Source organism: Alnus glutinosa, chromosome 10, assembly GCF_958979055.1.
Source record: "Alnus glutinosa chromosome 10, dhAlnGlut1.1, whole genome shotgun sequence".
Taxonomy (NCBI): domain Eukaryota; kingdom Viridiplantae; phylum Streptophyta; class Magnoliopsida; order Fagales; family Betulaceae; genus Alnus; species Alnus glutinosa.
The window spans coordinates 20,560,467-20,586,495 of NC_084895.1; the positions used below are offsets into that span (position 1 = coordinate 20,560,467).

Below are 26,029 nucleotides of genomic sequence, written 5' to 3' on the forward strand. Positions count from 1 at the left end.
CAAGGAATGTCCAAAACTTTCGAATTCATGTTGTAGTCACTATAGACAAAATTTGGCGTATATATATACCAGAAACAACTCTCTATCCATAATGAAAACAAAACCCAATATCCCCACTGTCTTGAGACAAAGTCTAGAAAACCTATTGTGCCCATAAAAAAGCCTGGAAAACAGTCACCTCTCGACCCAAGGATTGGACTAGCTCTCCTCTCTGCCTACCCATCTCAAAGTTAATTTTGATGTTACTATTCAACCCACCTTTGTAGTGGCAACAACTATACTAAGCAACGACTAAGGTGACATGATTGCAGCACATGCTAAAAAGCTCCCACAGTAGGATGTAAACATTGGAGAAGCACACGTAGCCCTGCAGGCAGTGAATTTAGCAGCGTCAAGCTTCTTGTGATTCTGACTAGGCATTAACCCCGATGATTAATGATCCACGACTAGGTATATATGGAGTCTAATTTGGTTCATTTATAATTTCTTGATGTGGAAAGATGCAATCAGTTGTGTCTCGATAATCCACTGAAACAGAGTTCCATGCTTTGGTCATGGCTGCCGCTAAAATATATTGGCTCCATGCTCTTCCAGGAACTCCATGTTCCTCTATCCATGACTCCTACAATTTAGCGTGATAACCTTGGTGCTATAGCTCTTGCTTCCAATCCTGCCAATCATGCTTGAACTAAGTATATTGAGGTTGATTATCAATTTATTTGAGAAAATGTGATTAATCATGATATTCCAATCAAATATATATCTACCATAATCAAATTGCTGATATCTTTACCAATGGGTTGTCTTCTTCCTGCTTTGTCTTCCTTCATGACAAACTCGTGGTGTTTTCCTTCCCCATTTGCTTGCGGGGTGCTGTGAGTGAGAAGTTCCAGGATAGCAGTAACAATAGTCCCACAACAATATCAAATAAAGAGAATGTGGACCGATATAAAGTGGCATTTGCTACTTGTATTTAATACTAGTGTATCATAGAGATTCTAAACATTTGTATTGGGTGTTTGTAAAATATTCTATACATGATGCCAAATGTCCATCATCCTGATATGAGCTGTTTTTATTGATAATAATTTTCCTTTTAATATCTACCGCTTGAGAAAGCGACCAATCCAAAGTTGTTACTTCATCCAAACATGCCGCTAATTGTACTAATACAAAGAGTGAGTACACATATCCAATTACTCCCTAAAGAATAGATGTAACACCTCACCTTTTGTGACGACCCGTTTTTTTTTTTTTTTTTTTTTTTTATACAAAACGTAAAACGAGTCATCGCAGTGGCACGACTACGTGTCGCTCAGCCAACATATGGCACATGCCCCATAACATGTACCCGATAATCAAAGTATGACATATATCTATCTATGCAGCGGAAAACATAAATCTGAATAGCAGAAATTACAACTTATACATCTATCACAAATTAATTACAACAAAGAGCCATTTAACATCTATCTGTATGAGTCTTATTAACACATTATTTACAAAACTACTATTGCTTTACAAAGAATATGTGACACAAACATCACAAAGTATACCAATCCTATAAAATAGTGGACAACCCATGGTCCGACAATTACAACCGTCGCGGTCAGCTTCAGTCATAATATCCCAAGCACACTGCTACCGACCCATCGACTATACCGTAGTACCTGCAGCCAAAGAAACATCATCTACACGGTTGTGGTGGTATCCACATCCGCATAGGTGAAATAATGAGTTCACCGCCTTAGTATACCTCATACTAAGACCTCAGTGGTATAAGACTAACTGAGTTTTCACAAAGAACCAACCTTTATATTATTTTAATCGTGCGAGCACTATATTAGCCACAATTTACCAACAGCTAATGCAGCAAACACCGACTATTCAGAAATCATTTAAAACATACTATATAGCTGTGAATACATGTAGAAGTTCCAGACATCCCTCCTTGGAAGTTTCTACATATAGACCCCTCTATAATAATACTTTTCACCGGTCGCTTGGACATATGTGCACACGATCACTCCATCACAGATATCACATATACACATAAGTCTTAAGCAAAGAACATGGCATCTTACTCTTCCGTACTAGGATAACATCCTTCAACAAAACACTCGCAACACTATCTCTAATCGTATTTCAGCTTCGTGCCTTGACGCCAGTAGATCATGAGAGCATTAGAGTTAAACTCAATCATGCTAACACGTCTTTCCTGATGAACAAGAACAGTCAACCTTCCTACTCATAGACATGCCATTACTCGCACCTGGGTAGTCATGTATCCATGTACTTTCAAGTTCAATGTATGACCTTAACACATGACTATCCGATAGAAATATACATAAGATCTTTTTCATGAAGACTCTTATGCATACTAATACGTCTAGCAAAACTACTCATAACATAAAAACCTCTCTCACAAAACAATGCTATATATGCTATGCATGAACTGGGGCTAATAATGCTGCTGATACTGATATGCTGCTGATACTATTATGCTGCTGATACTGATATGCTGCTGATACTGTTATGCTGCTGATATACTGATATGCTGCTGATACTGTTATGCTGCTGATATACTGATACTGCTGGTATGTATGCTCTATACTACATGCTCAATGTTCCGTGCTTGACCAGTATATATTGCACTACTGTGTCACGTTGAAATCATGCAGTTGTTAAATCACGTCCTTTTAAAACTAAACAAATTCAGCATTTTACCCAACTCTTTGAAATCATTCAAAACTTAGTTTCTTTATCAAATCTACGCAGTTTCAACATGACATGTTCTCAAACAATTTACATAATTTAAATCTCAACCTCAGAACTTAACACTTTAAATCTAGTCAATACTTTTCACTCTTGCACTATCTCTTAAACATCATTGATATAGTTTAAACATAATCGAAACTAATAAATCATCTCAAAGCATATACATTTCATCATATGGTTGGTTCAGTTTCATAAACAATATATATATTTTTATCAATCCAATACATATAAAAATATATATTTTCTCAGTGAGTGGAATACCCACCTTGACTGCATTGGACTCTTGACTCGAACTCAACATTGGAGAACCCCTTGAAGTCTCCAATCTGGACACTATCCTGCAAACATTGGTAACATTAGACTATGCTATTGAACTCTATATTCTATGACACATAGACTACATAAACTACTCGCGTGCCCACACGTCACATCACTCGCTTCTAAAGCTAGCTAGGTATCCTAATCTATTATTAGGTTAGTTGTTCATTATAGGCTTGCGTCTTATCTTATTTATTAACTAGAAGACGCATCTATTATTTCATTAGCTCATTTGTTATTGTTGTGTCATTATTATTCCTAAACATTTTTATAGCTTGTTGCTTATTTACTAAGTTCACATTATATATATTTAACATATATATATATACCTTCAACATTTAAACCTAATCCGATAATACACTAAAACACTTAGTGTACATGGATAGATGGATTAGCTACTTAGTCACCCCATATTGGATTCATATTAATTTATGTGTTCCTATAAGCTTGTTAGATTATATTAGATTAGGTCGAGGCACATACATAGTTTTTCTATAAAATTACCTAAACACATACATTCGCAACTTTAGCTTCTATCCCTTGTTGGTCGTTTAACAAAGGACCTATATGCATTAACTTAAACTCTTCTCTAACAACTATCGTATCCAAGCAAAACACCCCCCTTCAACATCACTATAGAAATCAAATGACTAAAAACACAAGCAATTAACCCAACCGGTTTCCATCCAAAGGATTCCTAACCAAACACTTATGCAATTAGCACCATCATAACATAAAATCCACAACCTTATCCAACATATCATCAAAATCCTCATTTACATATCAAGACCAATTCTCATCAACTTACATGAAGACTAGAATTGTATTACACAATCTAACATAATTCCTTAAGATAAATTGCCACCAAGAGCTAAAGCTTCATCAAGGGAACACAACTTAACTAGAAATCAAACTCATCCATGAAATCCAACAACAAAGACACACCCATCAAAGCTTCAACTCCCTTCCATTAGCATAATACTCAATTTACAATTCTCAAATCTAGATTTGAATTACCATCAAAATACCCTTCCATATCACCAAAAATTCCAAAACTTTCCCAATCCAAATAACTCAAACATTAATGGAAAATCAAAGGACCAAAATAACATTAATAAATACTATTACAGCCGAGATCCATAGCACCTAGTTCCAACTTCAATTAACATCAACACCTAAAATATTTAACATTATAAGCATATCATGGAATATATATATTAGCCCTCCTCAACTAACTACACATCAAAACTCATACCAAATATCAATTCCACTATATTCTTACAATTCATCACAACATCATAATCACTACAAATCCCATCAAAACTCATCAATTGTTCTCCCTATAATCTTATAACAATAATCGTCCTCTAACCACCTAGAAAACCATTAAACCATTAATATTCCATATTCAACACTTTAAAGGAATACAACTAAAAACCAACTCTAATCCACCAACAATTTATAGCAAAACATTAACCACAATTCAATAATCCGAAGAAACCCAAATCAAAACTTAAATATCAAGAATCAAACTACATTAAACCAATCCATCAAAATTACACTAATCAGCCCATCATCATTACATAAGCCCCAAAATTCACAAACAAAACCCTAGATTCAGATTTAACAAAAGCCATAGCAATCCACCAAATTTCTTCCCAAAACTTAACCCAATTCTGAAAATTATTATCCATAACCGAGGAAATAAATCCAAGCTTCAACACCCACAGATTTGGCCAAGACCCACAAAACACCAAGTTCAATCCAAGTTTCCAAGATAAAATTTATCAATAATAACCCATAAACTCAAAACCCCCAATCGGTTCTAACAATAGATCAAAGGAAGGTTTAAGTAAAAATCAAAGAAAAGGAAAAGAAGTCTCACCGGAAATCGGCTTTAGTTCGTCGGAGAATTCGCCGGAAAACCGCACCTAGAGGGTCGGGTTTTCTGGATTTTCGGGTACGGGTCAATGGTTCTGGGATGCAGGTTGCACGGGTTTGAGCTCACGGGTCGCGGGTCTAGGCTACGGGTCTCACGGGTCTTCACCGAAAATCCACTGGAACCGCCGATTTTTCGATTCTGGCCACCGTCCACAGAGGATCGGGTCCCCTGGGTTCCGAGTCTCCCCTCATGGATCCACTGGATCTGTTCATCACTCCCTCTCCCGAGTCTCATCTCTCTCTCCACATCTCTCGATCTCTCCCTCTAAATCTCCCTCTCACGTCACTCTCTCTGTCAGTCAGTCTCTCAGTTTGGTTGAGAAGAAAGAAGAAAGCCGGAGGAAAGAAGAAAGAAGGGAAAAGAAGAAAAGAAAAGAGGAAGGGGGGCTGTGCGTGAACTTAAGGAAGGGGAAGTGGGATGGGCTGCACGTGAGGTTGGGGGAGAAAGGGTTGACCAGATTGGGCTTTTGTCCATTCTTTTCTTTTCTTTTTAAAACCCCCATATTCTCTAAATTATAACATTGCCCCAACCCATTTAGTTCTCTCTTTTCTTAATTGATATTTGACCCCATATATTTAATAAACATAACTTATAAATCACTAAATTTCATATTTAATTTTTTGGTCTTCACACCTTTTACAAAAATGCGTAAATAATTGTATCTAAATAATCACATGACATTACTATATCAAAGACGATAAATCTCGTAGCAGAATATCTTTTTTTTCTAAAGACTTAAGAGTCAATAACATAACACATCGTGCTGACTGATTTACTTCTAGCCATTCATTAGAATTTATTAGTTTTTCTTTACATTAATTACGTCGAAACGTGTCACAAATGACACATAAACATGCAGGAAAAGCCTACCAAATACAAACATTTCTCTAAACATGTTACATACAAAAAGAACGTAAATACAAACGATTACAATTAAATACAACAATTACAAAAAAGTTAGCTTTAACATCTTCTAAACTAGAAAATAATCCAATCCATCATCTTCTAAACCTGCACCAATAAATATGTTATTACAGATACTTTCACAATCTCATACATGCAATTCATGATTAATAGTCATGTTCCATAGTCATGAATTGAATATGATGACAGTTTTATATACATAGTCTTAATTATTTTCTGCTCACTCATTTCTTTATGGAGCCTACGATCTAGATTAACGTGTTGATTGAGAGCCTATGGTTCTTCACTTAAAGCTTATTTATATGTTGTTGGAAGCCTAAGGTCCCAACTGACCAAAAGCCTAAGATTTCAGTCGCTTATTTATTAAGCTGTCACATGAGCCTAAGGTCCCACTGGTAGCCATTGGCCCCTGCTACTCACCAACTTTGTTATTAAACCAGCTTAATTACAACAGTAAAATATGCAAATTACATTCATGCGCAAACAATTAAATAAATTTGTAACCACAATATTATAGAAATCCAATATCACTCTCAATAAGTATTTTAGAAATGCTTACAGCCCTTTAGTGCAGCTCTCAGTTCATCATCTGCAATAAATACATTTATGTACACAGGGTGTTAACATCATTACTCATGAATATTAATTATTTTCACATAGGTACAATTATTATTTTTATTTGGAAAGTCCTTTATATTTATTATCACGAGTTTTAAGAAACTCATTGATATCGCCTTGATTTTAATTTAAAGGAATCCGACCATTAATCGATGAGCATACTTTTAATTTAAAGAATACTTATCACATGCTTAATTTCAATATTAATTTTCAACAATAACACCTAAACCATTTCTCTGTAAAAATACCAAAACCCATTCGAGTAGAAAAATACCTAGAAAAATTATCAAAACAGAATACTCATTATTAGTGCAACACAAATACACTCAATACAAGTACCCAACTCTAGATTATCATAAGCAACCAAGAGCACCTAATTTCATCATAATAGAACAATAAAGACTCACCAACCCATTCGACCAGCACCCATAAAACCATGTTTCAGTAATTTTGAAAACTCAACCTTAGAATTAGCAAACCAGAAAACTCAATATTAAAACATAGACAAATCAACACAGGAAATACACGGTTTCGGCCCATCAGCAGAACACCAAATACGGTTCAAACCAAAATGGGGAAGACATCTCAAAGCATCGCACGGTCGGAACACTTCATGGCCAAACACAGGAAATATACCCAAAGCCATTTTAACACAAAACCATAAAATCACCCCCAAGCTTTCGGCCAAAAACAGCAACCTAAATTACCAACACCCAAAATCCAGCCATCACTTATACTTGCTAAATCCACTAAAACCAACCCAAGAACTATTACTCAAACCAGCTAGTAATAGTTCTAGTAATTTCCAAAACACCATAACACACAAATAACTGGCCGAGACAGGGGAGAACACGGGCTGATCAAAAACCCACAATCACCCACACACGATCCAGCAAAGAAAACACCCAACAACTGGGTAAAACAGGGGTACACGCATCAAAACTTCACGAGAAACCACCCACTCGGCTAGAGCACCACCCAAACACCACAAAACGTCAACACACCAAAACACCCACTTACATAGACAATCGGCCAACACAGGGAGACACGGCCAACAACAGGGTATTATTAGAAATAAAGAGAAGGAGAAGACAGAGATCGAAGGGAAGAAGAAGAGGAGAACACAAGGTAAACCAAACGACTACATTTTGACTGATTTTCATTTCATATTCTGATTACAAAATAGTCGAATATATAGACTTAACAAAGGTTAAAGACGAGAGTACAAAAACATAAACTAAAGAAGAAATACAAATAGGTATGGCTTGAAGGTATGGGTTGAGATAGTAGAGTGGTTGCTGCAGATTTGGGGATGGCTTGCTGCTGTGGATATCCTCTAATAGGAATAACCTCCAAATACTAACAATAATCAACCCATCAAAATTTAATCACAAGAACTTAACAATTAGCAAGCATAAATTACTAACACACAAGGTTTACCTATTTTGGGGATTTTCACCGTAAATCCACCGGAAAAAGGTGTCGAGCGGGTCACGGGATGGATCGCCGGAAATCGCACCCTCAGCTTCGCCAGCGACTCCCTGTGGAAGATCGGCCTCCGGTCTTCCTCTCCCTTCAATCAGAATCTCTCGGTCTCTCCCTGTCTCGGTTCCTCACATTTGGGTCTCCCGATTTCTCTCCCTCCCGAACTCTCGGTATTCTCCCACTCTCTCATCTCGATTTCTCCTTCTCCCACGATCGTCTCTTTCTCTGAGACTCGGGCGGAAAAAGGGAAAGGAAAGAGCAAGAAAGAAGAAGAGAGGTAGAGGAAAGGAGAATCGGGTGATTCTCTTTCTCGGCTTTCAGATCTCCCTCCCTCTCGGTTCCCTTCTCATCTCACTCTCTCTGTTACTAGAATGAACGAGAAGAAGAAAGGAAACAAAAGAGAAAAGAAAAAGAAAGAAGAGCAATAATAAAGGAGAGAGAAAGAAGAAGCTCAGCGAATTTCACTGAAGAGCGGCGAGTTTAGATAGGGGAAGGAGGGTGCGTTATATAGGCGGGAGGAGCAAGATATTTTTCACGAACTTGCATTTGCAGCATTTCGAGTTTCGTAAACTTGAGTTAAGTTTTCAATCTGAGTTTCACTCAAAAAAAAAAAAAAAAAAAAAAAAAAAAATTCAATCTGAGTTAAATAAAAGATCTGCAGATATTTTTATTTGTAGGTGTTTTCTTTTATTAGGTTTTTACCATTTAATTTAACTCATTAGGGTATAATTTTAAACATTTTTTAAGTTTAGTTTGCTTTATTATTAATATTATTACATTGATAATATTATTATACCAAATAATATTATGCATAATAATAAATATCATGATACTAATAAATATTATAATTCCGACTGAACTAATAATATTATTCTTTATTTATAAAATCATGGTTTATAAACTAATGAATATTTATTTTCATAAATATTCATATAATCTTATAAATTTCTCAATGATTAATATTGCGTCTGATTCGTCTGAAGACATATAATTATATCGGTTGCTAAATGTGAATATTGTTTCTTACAGTATTAAGCCGTTCAAGTGTCAAGTCTTGCGGATCGAGCGCCAGAATTGGTGGATCGAGCATCAACTCTAGACTAGTCTTTTTATTTAGTCTTAAATTTTAATTTAAGACGTTCTATTTTTCAAGTTTAAAATCTGGGGCGCTATAATAGATTTCAGCAACCCGTCCCGTAGCCTAGAGGTGATTCGGTTGTTGGTCCCTCCATGGCCGACCTCCACCGTGGAGGAAATTTTTTGTTTTTTTATTTAAGGGTCACAATTGTATTTTTAGACATATATTGTAACACTCAAGAAATTTATTAGGATAATTAAGAATATTTTGGTATTAAATTATATCAAATCTATTTGGAAAGTATATTTTTGTCTAATTTTATGTTCTTGATTTCGTATAAAAGTGGTTAGCTCAAATTAGGCTCAAAGAAAAATGAAATTTTAGAATTTTGAGAATTTTCAAAAGTTTGTTTTAAAAGAATAAATAAATAAATAAAAGTATAATATATATATATATATATATATATATATATATATATATATATATATAACCACGTTCAATGTAGAGAGAAAAGAAGGAAGCCACCATTGTTGACTTTTCAAAGGAAATAAAAAGGAGAAGAGTAAAGAAATGAGAATGTTGACAAGTCAAATAAAGGAGAAAGGAAATTGGATGGTGAAGCCTTTTCACGTGAAGGCTTAAGGCGTGAACTGAATGAAATTCGTGAAGGCCAGAGGCTATCACGTGAAACTGGAAGGAAGGGGCGTGAAGAAAATTCAAATAGGAAAATAGAAACATGTATACTAATTAACATATATTATATTTCATTTCTATACAACAAATGCAACATATATAACATTCGCAGTACTACCAGCATATGAAAAAACTGATATTGGCATAGATGGGATAGATTTCAGTAGTAACCACATGGCGTAAAACTTTATTCGCTGAAATAAAGACACTCCATAGATGCTAAAACACATAGACTTCCCACATTTTTTATTGCTGAAATATCATAAACTACTCACAAAGTTTAATTAGGATTACAAGCTATTAATTAAGACGGGGAGGATATATATCACGTACAAGCCAAACAAGATTACAAATTTCAAATGACATGCATCCATTGCAAGTACTAAAAGCAAAGCACTCCAATGTCATAAACCACTTACAAAGTTTAATTAGGATTACAAGCTATTAAGACGGGGAGGATCGATATCACAAACCAAACAAGATTACAAATTTCAAATTAAATGACATGCATCCATTGCAACTAAAAACAAAGCACTCCAATGAACACTAAACCATACATACTTCAAACCTTCATGAAATAAGGCCTAAGGAAACCCCAGAAAGTGAAACCCAGGACAATTAGTCCAACCACAGTTCCGCTGCCTCTCCAAAAATCACGAAAATACACGCTTTTCATGGTTCCCATGGTGTTGTTCCAAGGGTTATCAAGGTAGCTTGTAATCTCTCGACATAGAGAAGAGTAACAGGATCCATCTACCACAATCTCAAGACAAAGTCTGTTAATTAAAGTCGTCGCAGCAGCGTTGCTACCGATATTGTTAGCAATGTCGACCTTTTTCTCAACTAGCAAATCCACATATTTTTCAGTGTCGATAAGTTGGTCCAAAAGCAAAACATAATTGCAAATGTAAGCTTTAAGTGGATAATGACACTACTCGAGGGCCATGAGGTTTCAAAGAAGAAATTCAGTACTGTCAAAAATCTTAAGGGGTGGAATTTCCAAGATACATTGCATACGCTCCAAGTGTGGAAAGCATTTCAAGCATGGTAAGCAAGCCAAGAGCCATGACAAATTGAACCATGGACAGTGTTTCAAGCAATCATTCCCGGAGAATGTTATGTCAAGTAAGCGTCTCTCCTTAGCTGGTATGAATTTCAATCCTTTGTGGCACAATTTAGATTACGCAGATTTTCTCCATGATCCAGCTGATCTGGTACTGAACACAAGAAATATCTTAGTAAATCTGTGAAATGGTTTACTTCCTCACCGACTACAAACTGTTTCTTTTGATCATATTGGCCAAAGTAATTGTGGGAAAGCTCGACAAAGAGCATCCTGTTTCATGAGGTCCTTTTTGTGTTCCTCAACTTGCTTGCCTTCTTTGCGATGGTTGCAACTGGAAGAGTCATTTTTGGCAAACATATATAATTTCTCAAGAATAAAAAAAGGAAGTTGATTCTCGAGTAATAACAAGTCACGTCGTATACCAATTTCCAACCAGGGTTTCTTTACTATGTAATCATTTTCGTCATTTTCATCAATGCTCAAGAAGAGCTCAATTATAAAGATGGCATCCAATAGAATCATTTTCACAAAATCCTTACTGTTGAGCCTACAGTCTTCGGAATAGCAATGACGGATTTTTACTTCATTTTCTTTAATAATCTTTCGAAGATCCTCCTGGCTCTTCACGGTCCGATCAGAGAAAGCTTTCAAATATCTCAATTTGTGCATCTTCATGTTCATGTCCTTCAATTCATTTTCACGGTGATGAAAGGGTCCTATTGAAACGAGCTGATGGGTATAGGATTCTTTCTTTACCTTGTGCAGTCTCTTGGAAACCTGTAGATACAGCATTCCAGCCACTCCGCAGGGGAAATAATGTTAATGACAAAGTCCTCCATTCAGCTTCTTTTCCAATGGAAATTATGGAATCACTAGACGCCATCGTTTCCATATCCTTTAACCTTGTTTTCCTAGTGACAAATAAGCAACAACAAGCGGCAAGACAATAGAATCCAATCAGCTACATATATACCTTATTTCAATAGGCAGTAATATTATCATTGATTTTGTATGGTACCTGTCAGGCCCCCACCCCATATACTTCTTATTATCTTTCTTTTTTCTTTTTCTTTTTCTTTTTTTTTAAGGAAAAGGCTGTTGTTCAGAGTATGAAATTATATTACAACATTGCAAGAGGTTTCTTAAATATCTTTTTTCTCATAATTAATATTGATGACACAACTATACAAGCAAGTGATTCCTATAAGAAATTACAATCATTGAAAGCACAACCACTGGATACCAAGATCCTTCAATCTTAATCTAAGTTTTTATCTCTAGCTCTATTTATAAAGTCATACATTAATTTTCATATTCAATCCGGCCTTAGCAATTTGTTATAAACTGAATAACAAATTGTATATTTTAAGAGTCATATATCTCGATTTAATTTTCGAAAAGAATTAGCTGTTACACTAATTCATTGCTATTTAATAGTATTAGTATAATTATAAATATTTCTGTACGTATCTGTACTAATACTGTATACAAGGTCTACCAAACATATAAGTTCATAAAATATTAAAATTAGAGGTATATATGTGCGTGTGTATAATTAATGAGGTAATAAAACAAAAAAGTATAGTTATTTCTAAAACAAAAAGTATGGTTATCTTTATTTCAAATAATTTGGAAAAGGCTCAAAATCACTAATAGTTAAAGGCATCTCTTCCTTCTTAAAATGATTCTGACATTTTCTTTTTAATGTCTTTCTTTAAATAATATGTTAACAGAGAGAGAACCCTAGTTTTAGGTCCGCAGTTCTTTCTCCATCAGTTTCCTCATTTTCTCTTTATTCAACCTAGCTATTAATTATCAGAGTAGAAATTTTGAGTTAACTCTAACTCCATATTATAGTTCTCATTTAAATTAAATATTTCAAGTGTTCAAACTATTTATTAAGATGTCCAACGGAATATGAACATAATTAAATTATTAAAAGGGAAAAATACAAATATCATCTCTGGATTTTGATATGCATGGGTACGTGTTAGGTTTAGTCCCTACCCTTTCAATTTTAGAGGATTCATGGCATATTTGGAGTAACAAATAAATATTTTAGATCAAATATCCAATTTTTAAAAAAGTGATCTAAAAGTTTTCGTCTCAAATTGCTACTTGGCCCAGTTCAAATAACTTACAACGTACGTTAACATTTTAAAGATAAGATTAATGAGAGATTTGTCACTCTTTTAGGTAGCTGATAAGGTTGAAACAATAGTATGATCAATCAATATTAATAAAAATATGAAAATAAGAGAAAAGAAGCGTCCTTCAATTTTTTTTTATATCTGAAACAATTTAAAATATTTTGTAATTACCAATTAAATGATAAATATGTGATATCTTGGATACTAAAGGCTATGTTTGTTAAAGATTTTGAAAACTGGCATGGCCATGGTTTTTATTGTACGTGATAGAAAGTTGAGAATTGTTTCTGGTAGGGTCCATATTTAAAAAATGATATATATGGGGTTCACTTAAGAAATTTGTTTAATAAATTAAACTTTTGAAAAGTGTTTCAAGTTTTTAAATAAACATGCACTAACACTACAAAATTTTTTACAATTTGCCACGTTCATCTAGCCACGTGTACGGACACTGTACACGTGGCTAACAATTGGCCACGTGTTCAGAGCGTGTTAGATCCGGGTGTAGCTAATTGTACATTTAGCCGCGTGTATGGTAATACACGTGTTCACTCAGCCACGTGTAATAAATACACGTGGCAGACTATGGTAATACACGTGTTCACTCAGTCACGTGTATTGGAATACACGTGGCAGACTATGGTAATACACGTGTTCACTCAGCCACGTGTATTTATTACACGTGGCAACATATGGACGCGTGTAAAAATACACGCGTCTAGATGGACACGTGTATTTTAATCCACGCGGCCAATTGGGTTATTTAAACCACTAGCCACGTTGTCTTAAGGACACGTGGCTAGTTGGATGCGTGTATTTAATACACGTGTCTAGATGGATGCGTGTATTTAATACATGTGTCCTATTGGCCGCGTGTAATTAATCCACGCGGCCAATTGGGTTATTTAAACCACTAGCCACGTTGTCTTAAGGACACATGGCTAGTTAGACGCGTGTCTACAGTAACCGGTACTGTAGACACGCAGACAATTGTTGTTGTTGTTTTTTTTTTTTTTTTTTTTGTAGTGTAAACGTCCAATACTAGTTTATTTTTTCAGGTGTGGAGGTTAACTTTTTTTTTTTAAAAAAAAAAAAAAAAAAAAAAAAAAAAAAGTGGGCACGCCTAGTCATGTCGGGTGAGTAATGCTTTAAGAGCACTAGTAGCAGATGCCCTATAAGTAGTTTTTTTCCTTAAAATAGGGAAAATGTGAAAAAAGTTGTCAAAAACCATACCACAACAATTACCCTAAAATAGATAGTCACCCTTGGGAAGCTACAGTGCTACCCACATTGGGTAGCACTGTAGCTTCCCAACAAGATATTATAATCCAAAAAAAAACCATCTCTCTCTCCTACTCCTCTCTCCTTCCTCCTTCCCCCGTCCTCCATCGTCTTCACCTCAATTTCACCTTCCACCTTCCTCACCGGCTCACCCCTTCTCAATCCCCACAAACCCATTTTCCGACCACGTCTCCACAGCTCAAACTCAATCAAAATCCAAAATTTCTTCAACCCCAGCAAAGCCCCAAGCCCCAAAATCACCTCCCCACGTCGATGTCCGGAATCAAATCCATCAACCCATCGTAGAGTCCGAGGATCTTGAACAGCTTCTTGGGGGATCGCTGGCTTATGCTTATCGCTTGGGCGAAGTTAAAGAGCTGGATCGTCGGGCCCTTCGTCATCTATTGCTCATCGTCGAGGAGACGTGGTCGTCGGATCTTCGCAGCTCATCATCGTCATCTATTTCTCCTTCATGAAATTGCGTTTTCATCTAGGCTTTCTTGTTTGATTTTCTCAGGAAAAGTCTGCTGATTCAAAAAATTTGGGAATGCTGTTGTTTGTTTGGGGTGGGGAACAATTGCCAGCAATTCGGGAATGGATGGATTGACTTCGTCCATAGGATAGAAAGCGATGAGATTGGCTTGAGAGCGTCGTCGGTCGGATTAATGGGTGACGAGAAATAGGGCGTTTGGGTTTGTGGGTGGTGGGTTTTGAGAGAGAGAGAGAGAGAGAGGACGAAGAAGCCAAGAGAGAAGAGAAGAAAAAAATGAATAAAAAAATAAAAGTAAGAAAGAGAAAAAAATAATAATAAATAAAAGTAAAAAACAGTATTTAATTGATATAGGGAAAGATAAAATGGAAGCTATTATAGGGTGTTTTTGTATAGGGAAAAAAAAAGTGGTTTGATTCCCTAAATTTTTCCTAAATTAAGGAAAATGGTTGGGAGTCTGCTGCTAGTGCTCTTATACTCAACTCACATGTCATTGAGTTGATGTGGCAGTACCCATCAGCCCTTGAATCAGTCTTCATTAAAAAAAATGAAAGAAAAAAAAAAAACAATAGTTGATAGGCACTGTCACATCAGTGCAATGAATTATTCTATATTAGGGTGGTTGCATAACCATTCCTATATAGTTAGGGGGGACAATGCATGTACTCATGAGCTGTTGGGGTGACCTACAACCATCTAATCTTTTTGGAGTAACAACGGATATTTAGAAACCCACTGGTGCAAGGTAGATTTCTAACCTTTGGGTAAAATTGAATTTGTTGCTAAAAGTCATATTAATTTTATAATGTTAAATGAAGGAGTAAAGTGTTAAATGAATTTTCGACAACTATATCAAGAATAAGAAAAATGATGGGGAAATGGAGGAGTAAAGAACCTGCAAATTTTGCTTAAAAGTATGCTTGTACGATTGGGAGCCCCTCCTAAACGCCTCCTAATAACAGATCTCTCACTCTCTCACGATATAATATCTCCTCTCTTCTTGCACTCCTACTTATACCATGTTCTTTCTCTTAAAGAGAACAAGCACAAAACACGTTATGCTTTCAATATCTCCACTTTCACAAAATCACACTTAAAAAAAAAATATTAATATTCCTTCTTTTGAGTAAAAGTTACAATTGATTTCCAACAGTAAAAAACAAAAATTATGAAAGCTTTACAAATACTACATAGTTAGCAATAATCTTATGCTTCTCGATCTCTATCTCTTTCTCATTAATTCGTCTGGAAAACCATCTAAGGTGGTGATTCAATTGTGGCTATTCCCATCACGGGATTTGAACTCATAACCCTAATGTGTATCATCTAAGGCTATCTCCAGCAATTAGAGTTAAAATAGCTATTCAAAAAGTATCAATCTCTACTTTAACTACTGTTTTTCCAATATTCTCTCCAACAGATTTACTATTCAACTCTTTACTTACATTTAAATATTATTTCTTTTTTTTATTATTATATATTTTTTTTTATTCTTTTATTCTCCTCATTTTTCCTTCCCGATCTTTCTTTCTTGTTCTTCCTTTCTCTTTTCGTCTGAAACACTAAGAGAGAGATCGAGGGATTTAGGGAGAGCTGAAGATGGAGAGACCCGAGAGAGAACCGCTGAACTCGACGAACCCAGACGAAACCCATCAGCCCGGTCCTCCATGAGTCGAGCTTCGGTGGCCTAAGACGAGTTCCGGTTGAGCTAGGCGCAGATCCGGCAGAGTCAGAGGTGATTTCCGGTGATTATGAGCGATTTCCGAGAGACAACCGCTGAAATCGACGAACCCAGACGAAACCCATCAACCCGATCCTTCATGAGTCGAGTTTCGGTGGCCTGAGACGAGTTCCGGTTGAGCTAGGTGCGGATCCGGCCGAGTCAGAGGTGATTTCTGGCGACTGGTAAAATAGGTTGATGATTTTGGTTGATGATTTTTAATTGAACCCATCTGATTTTGAAGCTTGAATGTCTCCCCTGTTTCGGTTATATGTATCACGGCTAAAGCTATATTTATGGTTGATTTTGATGATTTTGGTTGGTTGTTCATGGTTGATTTTGGTTGGTTTGTTCATGATTTTTTGTTGGATGTTCATGGTCGATTTTGGTTGGTTGTTCCTGATTTTGTTGGTTGTTCATGGCCGGCAAAGAGGGACGAAGAGGGGGAGAGAAAAAAATATTAATAAAAAAAGTGTAAACAGATGAATAGTGAATAGCCAGTGTTGGCTATTCACTGTTCACTGTTAAGGAAAAAAGCTTAAAGAAGCTATTCTGCTGGATTGAAAAAAATAGCAAAAAAAATCAAATTTAGCAATTCTGGTTAAAATAGCACATCTGTTGGAGATGCCCTAAGCCCCTCCCGTGCTAGCTTCTAGTGGGTTGATGTTTTTATGGTCCACAGTTAATCTTCCCTACCTGCCCTTGGGAATAGCTTTATTGGAGGAAAATCTAACTATTCTTTGGCATCTTTAGTTTCACTATATTCCTCGTAGCAGTACCTTGTTCCAAAAAGCAAAAAACTATAATTACCAAACAGGAGCAGAACAATCTTATTCCAAGATGGTAGGATTTTTCCCTCAAACCACCACTCAATTGCCAATGTCCTCCTCAAACTATCAATTGTGTCAATGTCCCCCCTAAGACCAACAAAAAGACAAAAATGACCATGAATTTTTTTCAATAAGACAAAAATGTCCTTATAAATTTGAGAAAATTAAAAAACTATAACTAAAAAATTTAAAAAAATTTAAAAACAAATTAAAAAAATTAAATTTATGATTTTGTGAGAATGACGATATTAAAAGAATAGCGTCTTCTGTGCTTGTTATTTTTGAGAGAGAGAGTTTGTAAATTGTGAGAATAACAATATTAACTTCTAAATTGGAAATGTTTTCGATTTTGTGAGAATGGCGATATTGAAAACATAACGTGTTATGTGCTTGTTATTTTTAAGAAAGAGTTTGTTAATTGTGAGAATGACAATATATATTAAATTCTAGCTTTAAAATGTTTTTGATTTTGTGAGAATTATGATATTGAAAGCATAGGTACTAGAATGATTGTTATTTTTGAGAGAGAGAGAGAGAGAGAGAGAGAGAGAGAGAGAGAGAGAGAGAGAGAGAGAGAGTTTGTGAATTGTGAGAATGACGAGATTAAATTCTTGCTTTAAAATATTTTTGATTTTGTGATAGTAGCGATATTGAAAGCATAAAGCGTTTTGTGCTTGTTATGTTTTAGAGAGAATTGTGAATTGTAAGAATGACAGTATTAAATTCTAGCTTTAAAATGTTTTTGATTTTGTGAGAATGACAATATTGAAAGCAGAAAGTGTTGTGTAAAAGAAAGTAAGAATGGTTGAAACTTTTGCTTAATTCATTCAGTAAACTAATACAACTTATATATTGTTTTACATTGATTCAAGAAAGGGAAAAATATAATGTGAAAACAGAATACAATTCTAATTGATTCTAATTGATTGAAATCATCATAAAGTTCCAACGGTCTCCTCCAAGTCTTTCCTTTGGTGGTGTAGTCTTGATGAGCACGGCAGTCCATGATTTGCGGGTGTGTGCAGCTTTCCATAAGGAGTTGATTGCCTTGACAGTGATTTGGTCTGTTGTTGATCTCGGTTTCCTTTGATAGCATTCATCACAACAAGATATGCGGCTGTATGTTGATTAGGTAACGTTGAAGCTGGCTGATCCTTTCCCCAAGTCTTGTGACATTTTCCTTTGGTGGCTGCAGACTCATTTACTCCTGCAGAATCTTCAGAATCGTGGTTCCATGTGAGCTGGTCCTCTTCAAGATATGCTGTCGTGGCTGCTACCTCAGCTGTGTCTGTTGGTGTTGATGTGGCTGCTGCATTACATAGTTTAACATCCCCCCGCAAGCTGATAGGGGAAGAAAGCACCTTCAGCTTGGATTTGAGAAAGAGAAAACGGGCAGTGGACAAACCCTTGGTGAATATATCAGCAATCTGGTCATCAGTGGAGATAAAAGCAATGGAGATATCCTTGTTAAGCACCTTTTCACGCACAAAGTGATAGTCTACTTCAATGTGCTTGGTTCGAGCATGATACACGGGATTGGAGGCAAGGGCTAGAGCACTAAGGTTATCACACCAAATAATAGGAGCAGTGGGAAGAGAAATACGTAGCTCACAAAACAGCATCCGAATCCAGAACAATTCGGCAGTAACAAGGGCAAGGGATCGATACTCAGCCTCTGTGCTTGATCTAGACACCACATTCTGTTTCTTTGCACTCCATGAGAGAAGGGATTCGCCGAGAAACACTGCAGAACCGGATGTGGACCGGCGGTCATCTGGACTCCCTGCCCAGTCTGAGTCGCAGAAAGCATTGAGCTGCAAGTTAGATGGGGAAAAGGTGAGACCATGATCACAAGTATCTTTGAGAAATCGAAGGACCCTCTTGGCAGCAGTCCAATGAGCCGATGTGGGATGATGAAGATGTTGACATAATTGGTTCACAGAGTAAGAGATGTCAGGTCTTGTGAGAGTACAGTATTGCAGGGCCCCAACTAGGCTGCGGTAGGCTGAGTAGTCAGGCAGAGGAGTACCATCAAACTTGGAGAGCTTGGATCCAGTGGTACAAGGTGTCTTTGCTGGCTTGGCATCTGCCATGTGAGTCCGAGTGAGAATATCAGCAACATACTTTGATTGACAGAGGTGCATTCCAGTAGAAGTGCGTGTGACTTGAATTCCAAGAAAGTAGCTTAAGGGTCCCAAGTCCTTGACTGGGAATTCCTGCTGCATACGAGTGATAATAGTACTGATGACATGCGGGTGTGTACCTGTGACAATTATGTCATCGACATAGATAAGAAGAAACATCTTAAGACTGCCATTGGTGTAAAAGAAGAGTGAAGTATCCACAAGAGAGGCCGTGAATCCCAAGTCTAGAAGAAACTGTGAAAGCCGAGTGTACCAAGCTCGGGGGGCTTGTTTAAGACCATAAATAGCCTTATGTAGTTTACAAACAAGCTCAGGATGGGATTTGTCAACAAAACCCGAGGGCTGCTCCATATATACTTCTTCAGTTAATGATCCATGCAGAAATGCATTTGAGATGTCCAACTGCCGAATAGGCCAATTAAAATTGACTGCCAAAGCTAGAAGGAGCCGAATGGTAGCAGGTTTGATAACCGGACTAAAGGTTTCAGTATAGTCAATTCCAGCTTGTTGTTCAAAGCCTTTGGCCACAAGTCTGGCCTTAAATCTCTCAACTGATCCATCGGCTCTCCTTTTAATCTTATAGACCCATTTGTTGTGAATCACATGTTGGTTGGGAGGCCGAGGGCAGAGAGACCAAGTTTTGTTATCAATGAGAGCAGTGAATTCGGCTGACATAGCTGCCTGCCATCGAGGGTCAGCTGCAGCCTTACTATAGCAAGAAGGTTCAATGTCAGGAAAAGAGGAGTGATAATCAAGGAGGGGGTATCGGTTGTGATATAGGTGGAATCCAGGAAATTGGGTAGGTTTGAGAGTGCCAGAGTGAGACCGGGTTGTCATAGGATGTGAGGGTTGAATGGGTGCAGATAATTCTGTTGGAGAAGAAAGAGTGGTTAAGGAACTAGGAAGAGTAGAGTCGGGTTCGGGGAAGTCCGTGGAAGGAATGACAGTTTCAGGCAGAGGTAGGGGTATAGGTGATGAGGAAGGTGTGGGTTCAGGGGACAGTGTAGGAGGTTGCTGTGGCATGAGAGAAGAGGGGTGGTGCTCCTGTAAGAGAGGGAGCGGTTCTGGGGTGTCTGTAGATGGAGGGACAGGTTCAGATGACAGTGTAGGAGATTGCTGTGGCATAATGGAGGAGGAGATATCTGCATTGGGTGAGAGAGAAGCAGGTGCAGGAATTGAAAATAGAGATGGAGACAGTAATTGGGGAGTAGAATTACCTGAAGCAAACAGCTGTGAAGGGAGCAGTGAAGTAGCTTGTTCCTTGGCAGGGAAAGAAGACTCATCAAACACAACATGGCGGGAAAGATAGGCTTTATTTGTCACTGGATCAAGGCATTTGTAACCTGCAAAGTGATATCCCAAGAAGATGCAAGGCTTGGACCGAAACTCTAATTTGTGAAGTCCATAGGGTCTGAGCAAAGGGTAGCATAAACATCCAAATACCTTAAAGTGCTGATAATTAGGAGGATGTTTGAACAACTTTTCATAGGGAGACACCTGATTTAGAACAGAAGTGGGCAACCGATTTATGGTGTAGACAGCAGTGAGAAAGGAATCCACCCAATATTTGTTGGAAAGATGAGAGTGTGCTAGAAGAGTGAGACCGGTTTCAAGTATGTGCCTTAATTTTCTTTCAGCAATGCCATTTTGTGGTGAGGTATAAGGACATGTTTTTCTGAAGGCTATGCCATGTTGGTTGAGATAGGATTGAAATTGGTGAGAGGTGTATTCACCTCCACCATCTGATTGGAGTTGTTTGATTTTAGTGCTGAATTGGTTTTCCACAAGGTCTTTGAATTTTACAAATGTATGAAATGTTTCTGATTTTTGGTGCAGGGGGTATATCCAAGTATATCTAGAGAAATCATCAATGAATGCAACATAGTACTTGAAACCAGTAATGGATGCAATTGGAGAGGTCCAGAGATCAGTGTGTATGAGATGAAGAGGAGATGTAGTGATTCGATTAGATGCATGGAAGGGTTGTTTCTTCCCTTTTCCCAATTGACAAGAAGAACAAATGGTTTTATTAAGATCAAAAGAAGAAGTAGGCAGCTTATTATCTTTGATAATCCGGGTTACAATATCTGGGGATGGATGGCCTAACCTATGATGCCAAACTAATGAGGAGGTTTTTATTCCTATGAGGGCTGTGAAGTCCTTGCTGCCAAGATGAGTCTTCTTCTTCCCAAACCTGAGAGGATACATGCCGTTTTCACTCTTCCCTTCCAGCAGTAGGTTTTGTGTCTGCAAGTCAATTATGTAATAGTGAGTAGAGGTAAGGATAAAATAGCAATCATTATCAAGACAAAATTTTTGAATGGAAATTAGATTGGCAGCAGCTCGAGGGCAGTGTAACACATTATTAAGAAGGAAATCAGATTTAGGAGAGGGAAGAATAGAGGAACCAGAATTTGCTATAGCAAGGGCAGTCCCATTGCCAACTCCCACTGCTTCACTGGTTTCAAAAGGCTGCTGGACTTGAAGATTTGCAAGATCATGAGTGATATGTGCATTTGCAGCACTATCAGCATACCATTCCTGGTCTTCAAAGGCAGTGTTGCTATGTGCCACCATTGCCTGCAGCTGAGAAGGTGGATGCCTACCTTGGAAGGAGTAATCCATCCTGTGGAAGCAATCCAGGGCCAAGTGGTTCAATTTGCCACAGATTTGGCAAGGAATTCTTGGGGCTGAAGAAAAGATTGGCTTGGAATTTGCTGCTGGCCTTAAAGGAGGAGGTCTTGGTGAGGCAGCATAGCTAGTAGGAGGTGGTACAGCATTGTACCTCGGAGTGGGGGCTACTGCATCATATTTGGGTCCATACGGCCTGGACTGGAATCTTTGAGATGAGCCTCCTCGAGGCCTTGGTGAGAAGTTTCTGTGTGCTTGCTTCTGGTTGAACAGAGCAAAAGTAGAGGTGTCGGCCACTTTGGTTTGTTGAAGATTTAACAGCATCTCATGGTTGAGAAGTTCCTCTTGAAAGTCTTCAAAGGTAAGCTGTTTGTCTCGAGATAGGATAGAGATTGTGGAGATAAAGCTATTGTAGGAGGAGTTCAGCCCATTTGAGAGGTAGGTGATTAGATCTTCATCAGGGAGTGGTTTCCCAACTGCTGCCAGTTGGTCAGCCCATGCCTTGGCAGTTTGGAGATAGTCAGTACAACTTTTGGAGCCTTGGTGAAGACTTTGAAGCTGCTTCTTGAGATTGGCTATTCTGGTCTTGGATTGATTGGCAAACTGATTTGCCAATGCAGTCCAGACTTGCCGAGATGTTTCTAGTCCATAGATGGTAGATAGGACTTTTGTTGAGAGAGTGATGTTGATCCAACTAAGGATAGTTTGATCCTTCTTTTGCCAGAGAGTAAATGCTGGATTTGGGACTTGCTTGTTGTTTTCATCAACAAGAAATTTGGGAGGACATGGTTCAGTTCCATCCACGAACCCCATAGAGTCAGTGCTGCGAAGAATAGGAGAGAATTGAGTAAGCCAACTTAGATAGTTTGGCCCTTCTAGTTTTTCATGAAATGTGAGATTAGGAGGAGACATGTTGGTCGTGACAGTAGGCAGAGAGGATGATGAGGAGGCCATTGCAAGAGAGAAGAAGAAAAAGGATGAAGATTGTGGGCGTGTGCCTAATAGGCTCTGATACCATAAAAGAAAGTAAGAATGGTTGAAACTTTTGCTTAATTCATTCAGTAAACTAATACAACTTATATATTGTTTTACATTGATTCAAGAAAGGGAAAAATATAATGTGAAAACAGAATACAATTCTAATTGATTCTAATTGATTGAAATCATCATAAAGTTCCAACGGTCTCCTCCAAGTCTTTCCTTTGGTGGTGTAGTCTTGATGAGCACGGCAGTCCATGATTTGCGGGTGTGTGCAGCTTTCCATAAGGAGTTGATTGCCTTGACAGTGATTTGGTCTGTTGTTGATCTCGGTTTCCTTTGATAGCATTCATCACAACAAGATATGCGGCTGTATGTTGATTAGGTAACGTTGAAGCTGGCTGATCCTTTCCCCAAGTCTTGTGACATTTTCCTTTGGTGGCTGCAGACTCATTTACTCCTGCAGAATCTTCAGAATCGTGGTTCCATGTGAGCTGGTCCTCTTCAAGATATGCTGTCGTGGCTGCTACCTCAGCTGTGTCTGTTGGTGTTGATGTGGCTGCTGCATTACATAGTTTAACATTGTGTGCTTGTTATTTTTGGGAGGAAGAGAGGGAGAGTTTTTGAGTTGTGAGAATGAAGAAATTAAATTCTCTTTAAAATGTTTTTGATTTTGTGAGAATGATGATATTGAAAGCACAAAGTATTATGTGCTTGTTATTTTTTAGAGAGAGAGAGAGAGATTATGAATTGTGAGAATGACAATATTAAATTCTAACTTTTAAATGTTTTTTATTTCGTGAGAATGACGATATTGGAAGCATAACATACGTGTTTTGTGCCTATTATTTTTTAGGGAGAGTTTGTGAATTGTAAGAATGACGATATTAAATTCTAGCTTTAAAATGTTTTTGATTTTGTGAGAATGACGATATCGAAAGCATAAAGTGTTGTGTGCTTGTTATTTTTGAGAGAGAGAGAAGGAGAGTTTGTGAATTGTGAGAATGAATATATTCAATTCTAGCTTTAAAATGTTTTTGATTTTGTGAGAATTTCGATATCGAAAGCATAGAGTGTTGTGTGCTTGTTATTTTTTAGAGAGAGAGAGAGAGGGAGAGAGTTTGTGAATTGTGAGAATGACGATATTAAATTCTAGCTTTAAAATGTTTTTGATTTTGTGAGAATGGTGATATTGAAAGCATATAGTGTTCCGCGCTTGTTATTTTTTAGAGAGAGAGAGAAAGAGTTTGTGAACTGTGAGAATGACGATATTAAATTCTAGCTTTAAAATGTTTTTGATTCTGTAAGAATTACGATATTAAAAGCATATAGTATTTGGTGAATTCTGGACGGTTTAAAACCGTCTAGAATATAGTGTCGCTAAATTAATTTTTGGATGGTTTGGACAAAACCGTCCGGAATTCCAGATGGTTTCGTCCAAACCATCCATAACTAATTATAGACTCTTCTTTTTCTTTTCTTTTTTCCTGCTTTCAGTTCCCTTTTTCTTTATATTAATATAATTAATTAATTAATTATGTAATGAAAAAGTAAACAAGGCGTCAACAAAGGATCAATAGGAGATGTAATACGACGTGTTTTATCCGGCAATTTCACTTCAATCGAACAGCCACGGCGGCTCGAATCCGACGCCTCGGGCTTGCTTGGGTTTGAACGGGACCACTCTGCCTCTGGCAGGATACGCGCCAAGGAAGGAAGGGTAGATCCAGTCGTTGGCGTTGTTGGGGTAGGGCCAGGAGGGGCCGTCGTCGTCAATGACGAAGATGCAGAGGTCGAACGTCCTTGGAGGGGTGTGGGAGTTGGGGAGGGTGGAGATGCGGCAGACGGCTGGGAAGAGTGGGCTAGGGAACTACGGCGTGGACCGCGGGCCGTGTAGCCGGTGGATCCGGATCGAGGGACAGAGCCGTCACCGTCGATCTCTCCCTCAACGCCCAATCAGATCGATCTCCTCCCTATGATTCCTTCCCTCTTCTCCCGATTTGCGATGCCGTCACCACTCTCACCCTGAAATGTGACTGCAGATCCGTGAGCATCGATGATGGCCGGTTGTGATGTTTCAGGCCAGCTGGGTTTATAATTTCTATGTACAATTTCTTTTTTGGTTGTCAAATGAAATGGACGGTTGTGATTTTGGCTGGTAAAACAATCAAATGGATGTGGTGAAATTTGGGGGCATCAAGCGAATCGATGACATGGCGTGGGGAAATTTTATTTTTATTTTTATTTTTTTGTTTATTTTTTTTTTCAGTCGGTTTCATTTGAAACCGTCTGGAATTGAAATGTTATGGACGGTTTTTAACAAACCGTCCATAAAATTCTCTAAGAAAAATATTTATAGACGGTTTGGATGAAACCGTCTATAAATTTCTATATGGTTTCATCCAAAACCGTTTGGAAATGAAAATTTTCAGACGGTTTAGTTCAAACCGTCTGAAATTTTATGGACGGTTTAATCAAACCGTCCATAATAAATTTTTTACAAACGGTTTCAAAAAAAACCGTCTGCAAATTTTTTTTCTAGACGGTTTTAAAACCCATCTAGAAAAAAACCGTCTATAAATGCTTTTTTTTTCTTTTTTTTTTTTTCTTTTTTGTGTGTAGTGAATGGGATGACTTAGGTCTGTTTAGATTTACGATTTCAAAACATGCTGTTTCGAAAGAGCGATTTTTAAAAATACATTTAATCGTTTAGTAAAATTGCAGTTTGATTTTTAAAATCACAGTTGGCCTTTGAAATTGTGCATTTTTGAAAATGCACTCCCTTGTCTGCAATTTGAAAACGCAGAATTTTTTATATTTTTTCAAAGTGCAAATTTTAAACATGTACTCTCAAACAATACATTTTTTTTTTTTTTTCTTTCGATTTTTAGTCTGCAAAATCA

General features: G+C 37.4%; 1 protein-coding gene and 1 long non-coding RNA gene across 3 annotated transcripts; both read right to left on the minus strand.

Moving 5' to 3' along the window:
* Positions 1-1,407: 1,407 nt before the first annotated feature.
* On the minus strand, positions 1,408-8,556 carry LOC133878809 (uncharacterized). 2 transcript variants are annotated; one of them, XR_009901995.1, is made up of 4 exons: positions 8,021-8,556; positions 6,522-6,551; positions 3,044-3,116; positions 1,408-1,691 (listed from the first exon to the last, which is right to left on the minus strand). It is a non-coding gene; the product is annotated as an uncharacterized LOC133878809 (long non-coding RNA). The 2 variants fall into 2 exon arrangements; XR_009901996.1 differs by lacking the exon at positions 6,522-6,551.
* A 1,842-nt stretch (positions 8,557-10,398) lies between these two features.
* LOC133879177 (uncharacterized) lies at positions 10,399-11,785 on the minus strand. The gene is given in 3 exon segments (XM_062317713.1): positions 10,399-10,997; positions 11,325-11,546; positions 11,659-11,785. Coding segments are annotated over 3 exon segments (948 nt in total).
* Positions 11,786-26,029: the final 14,244 nt, after the last annotated feature.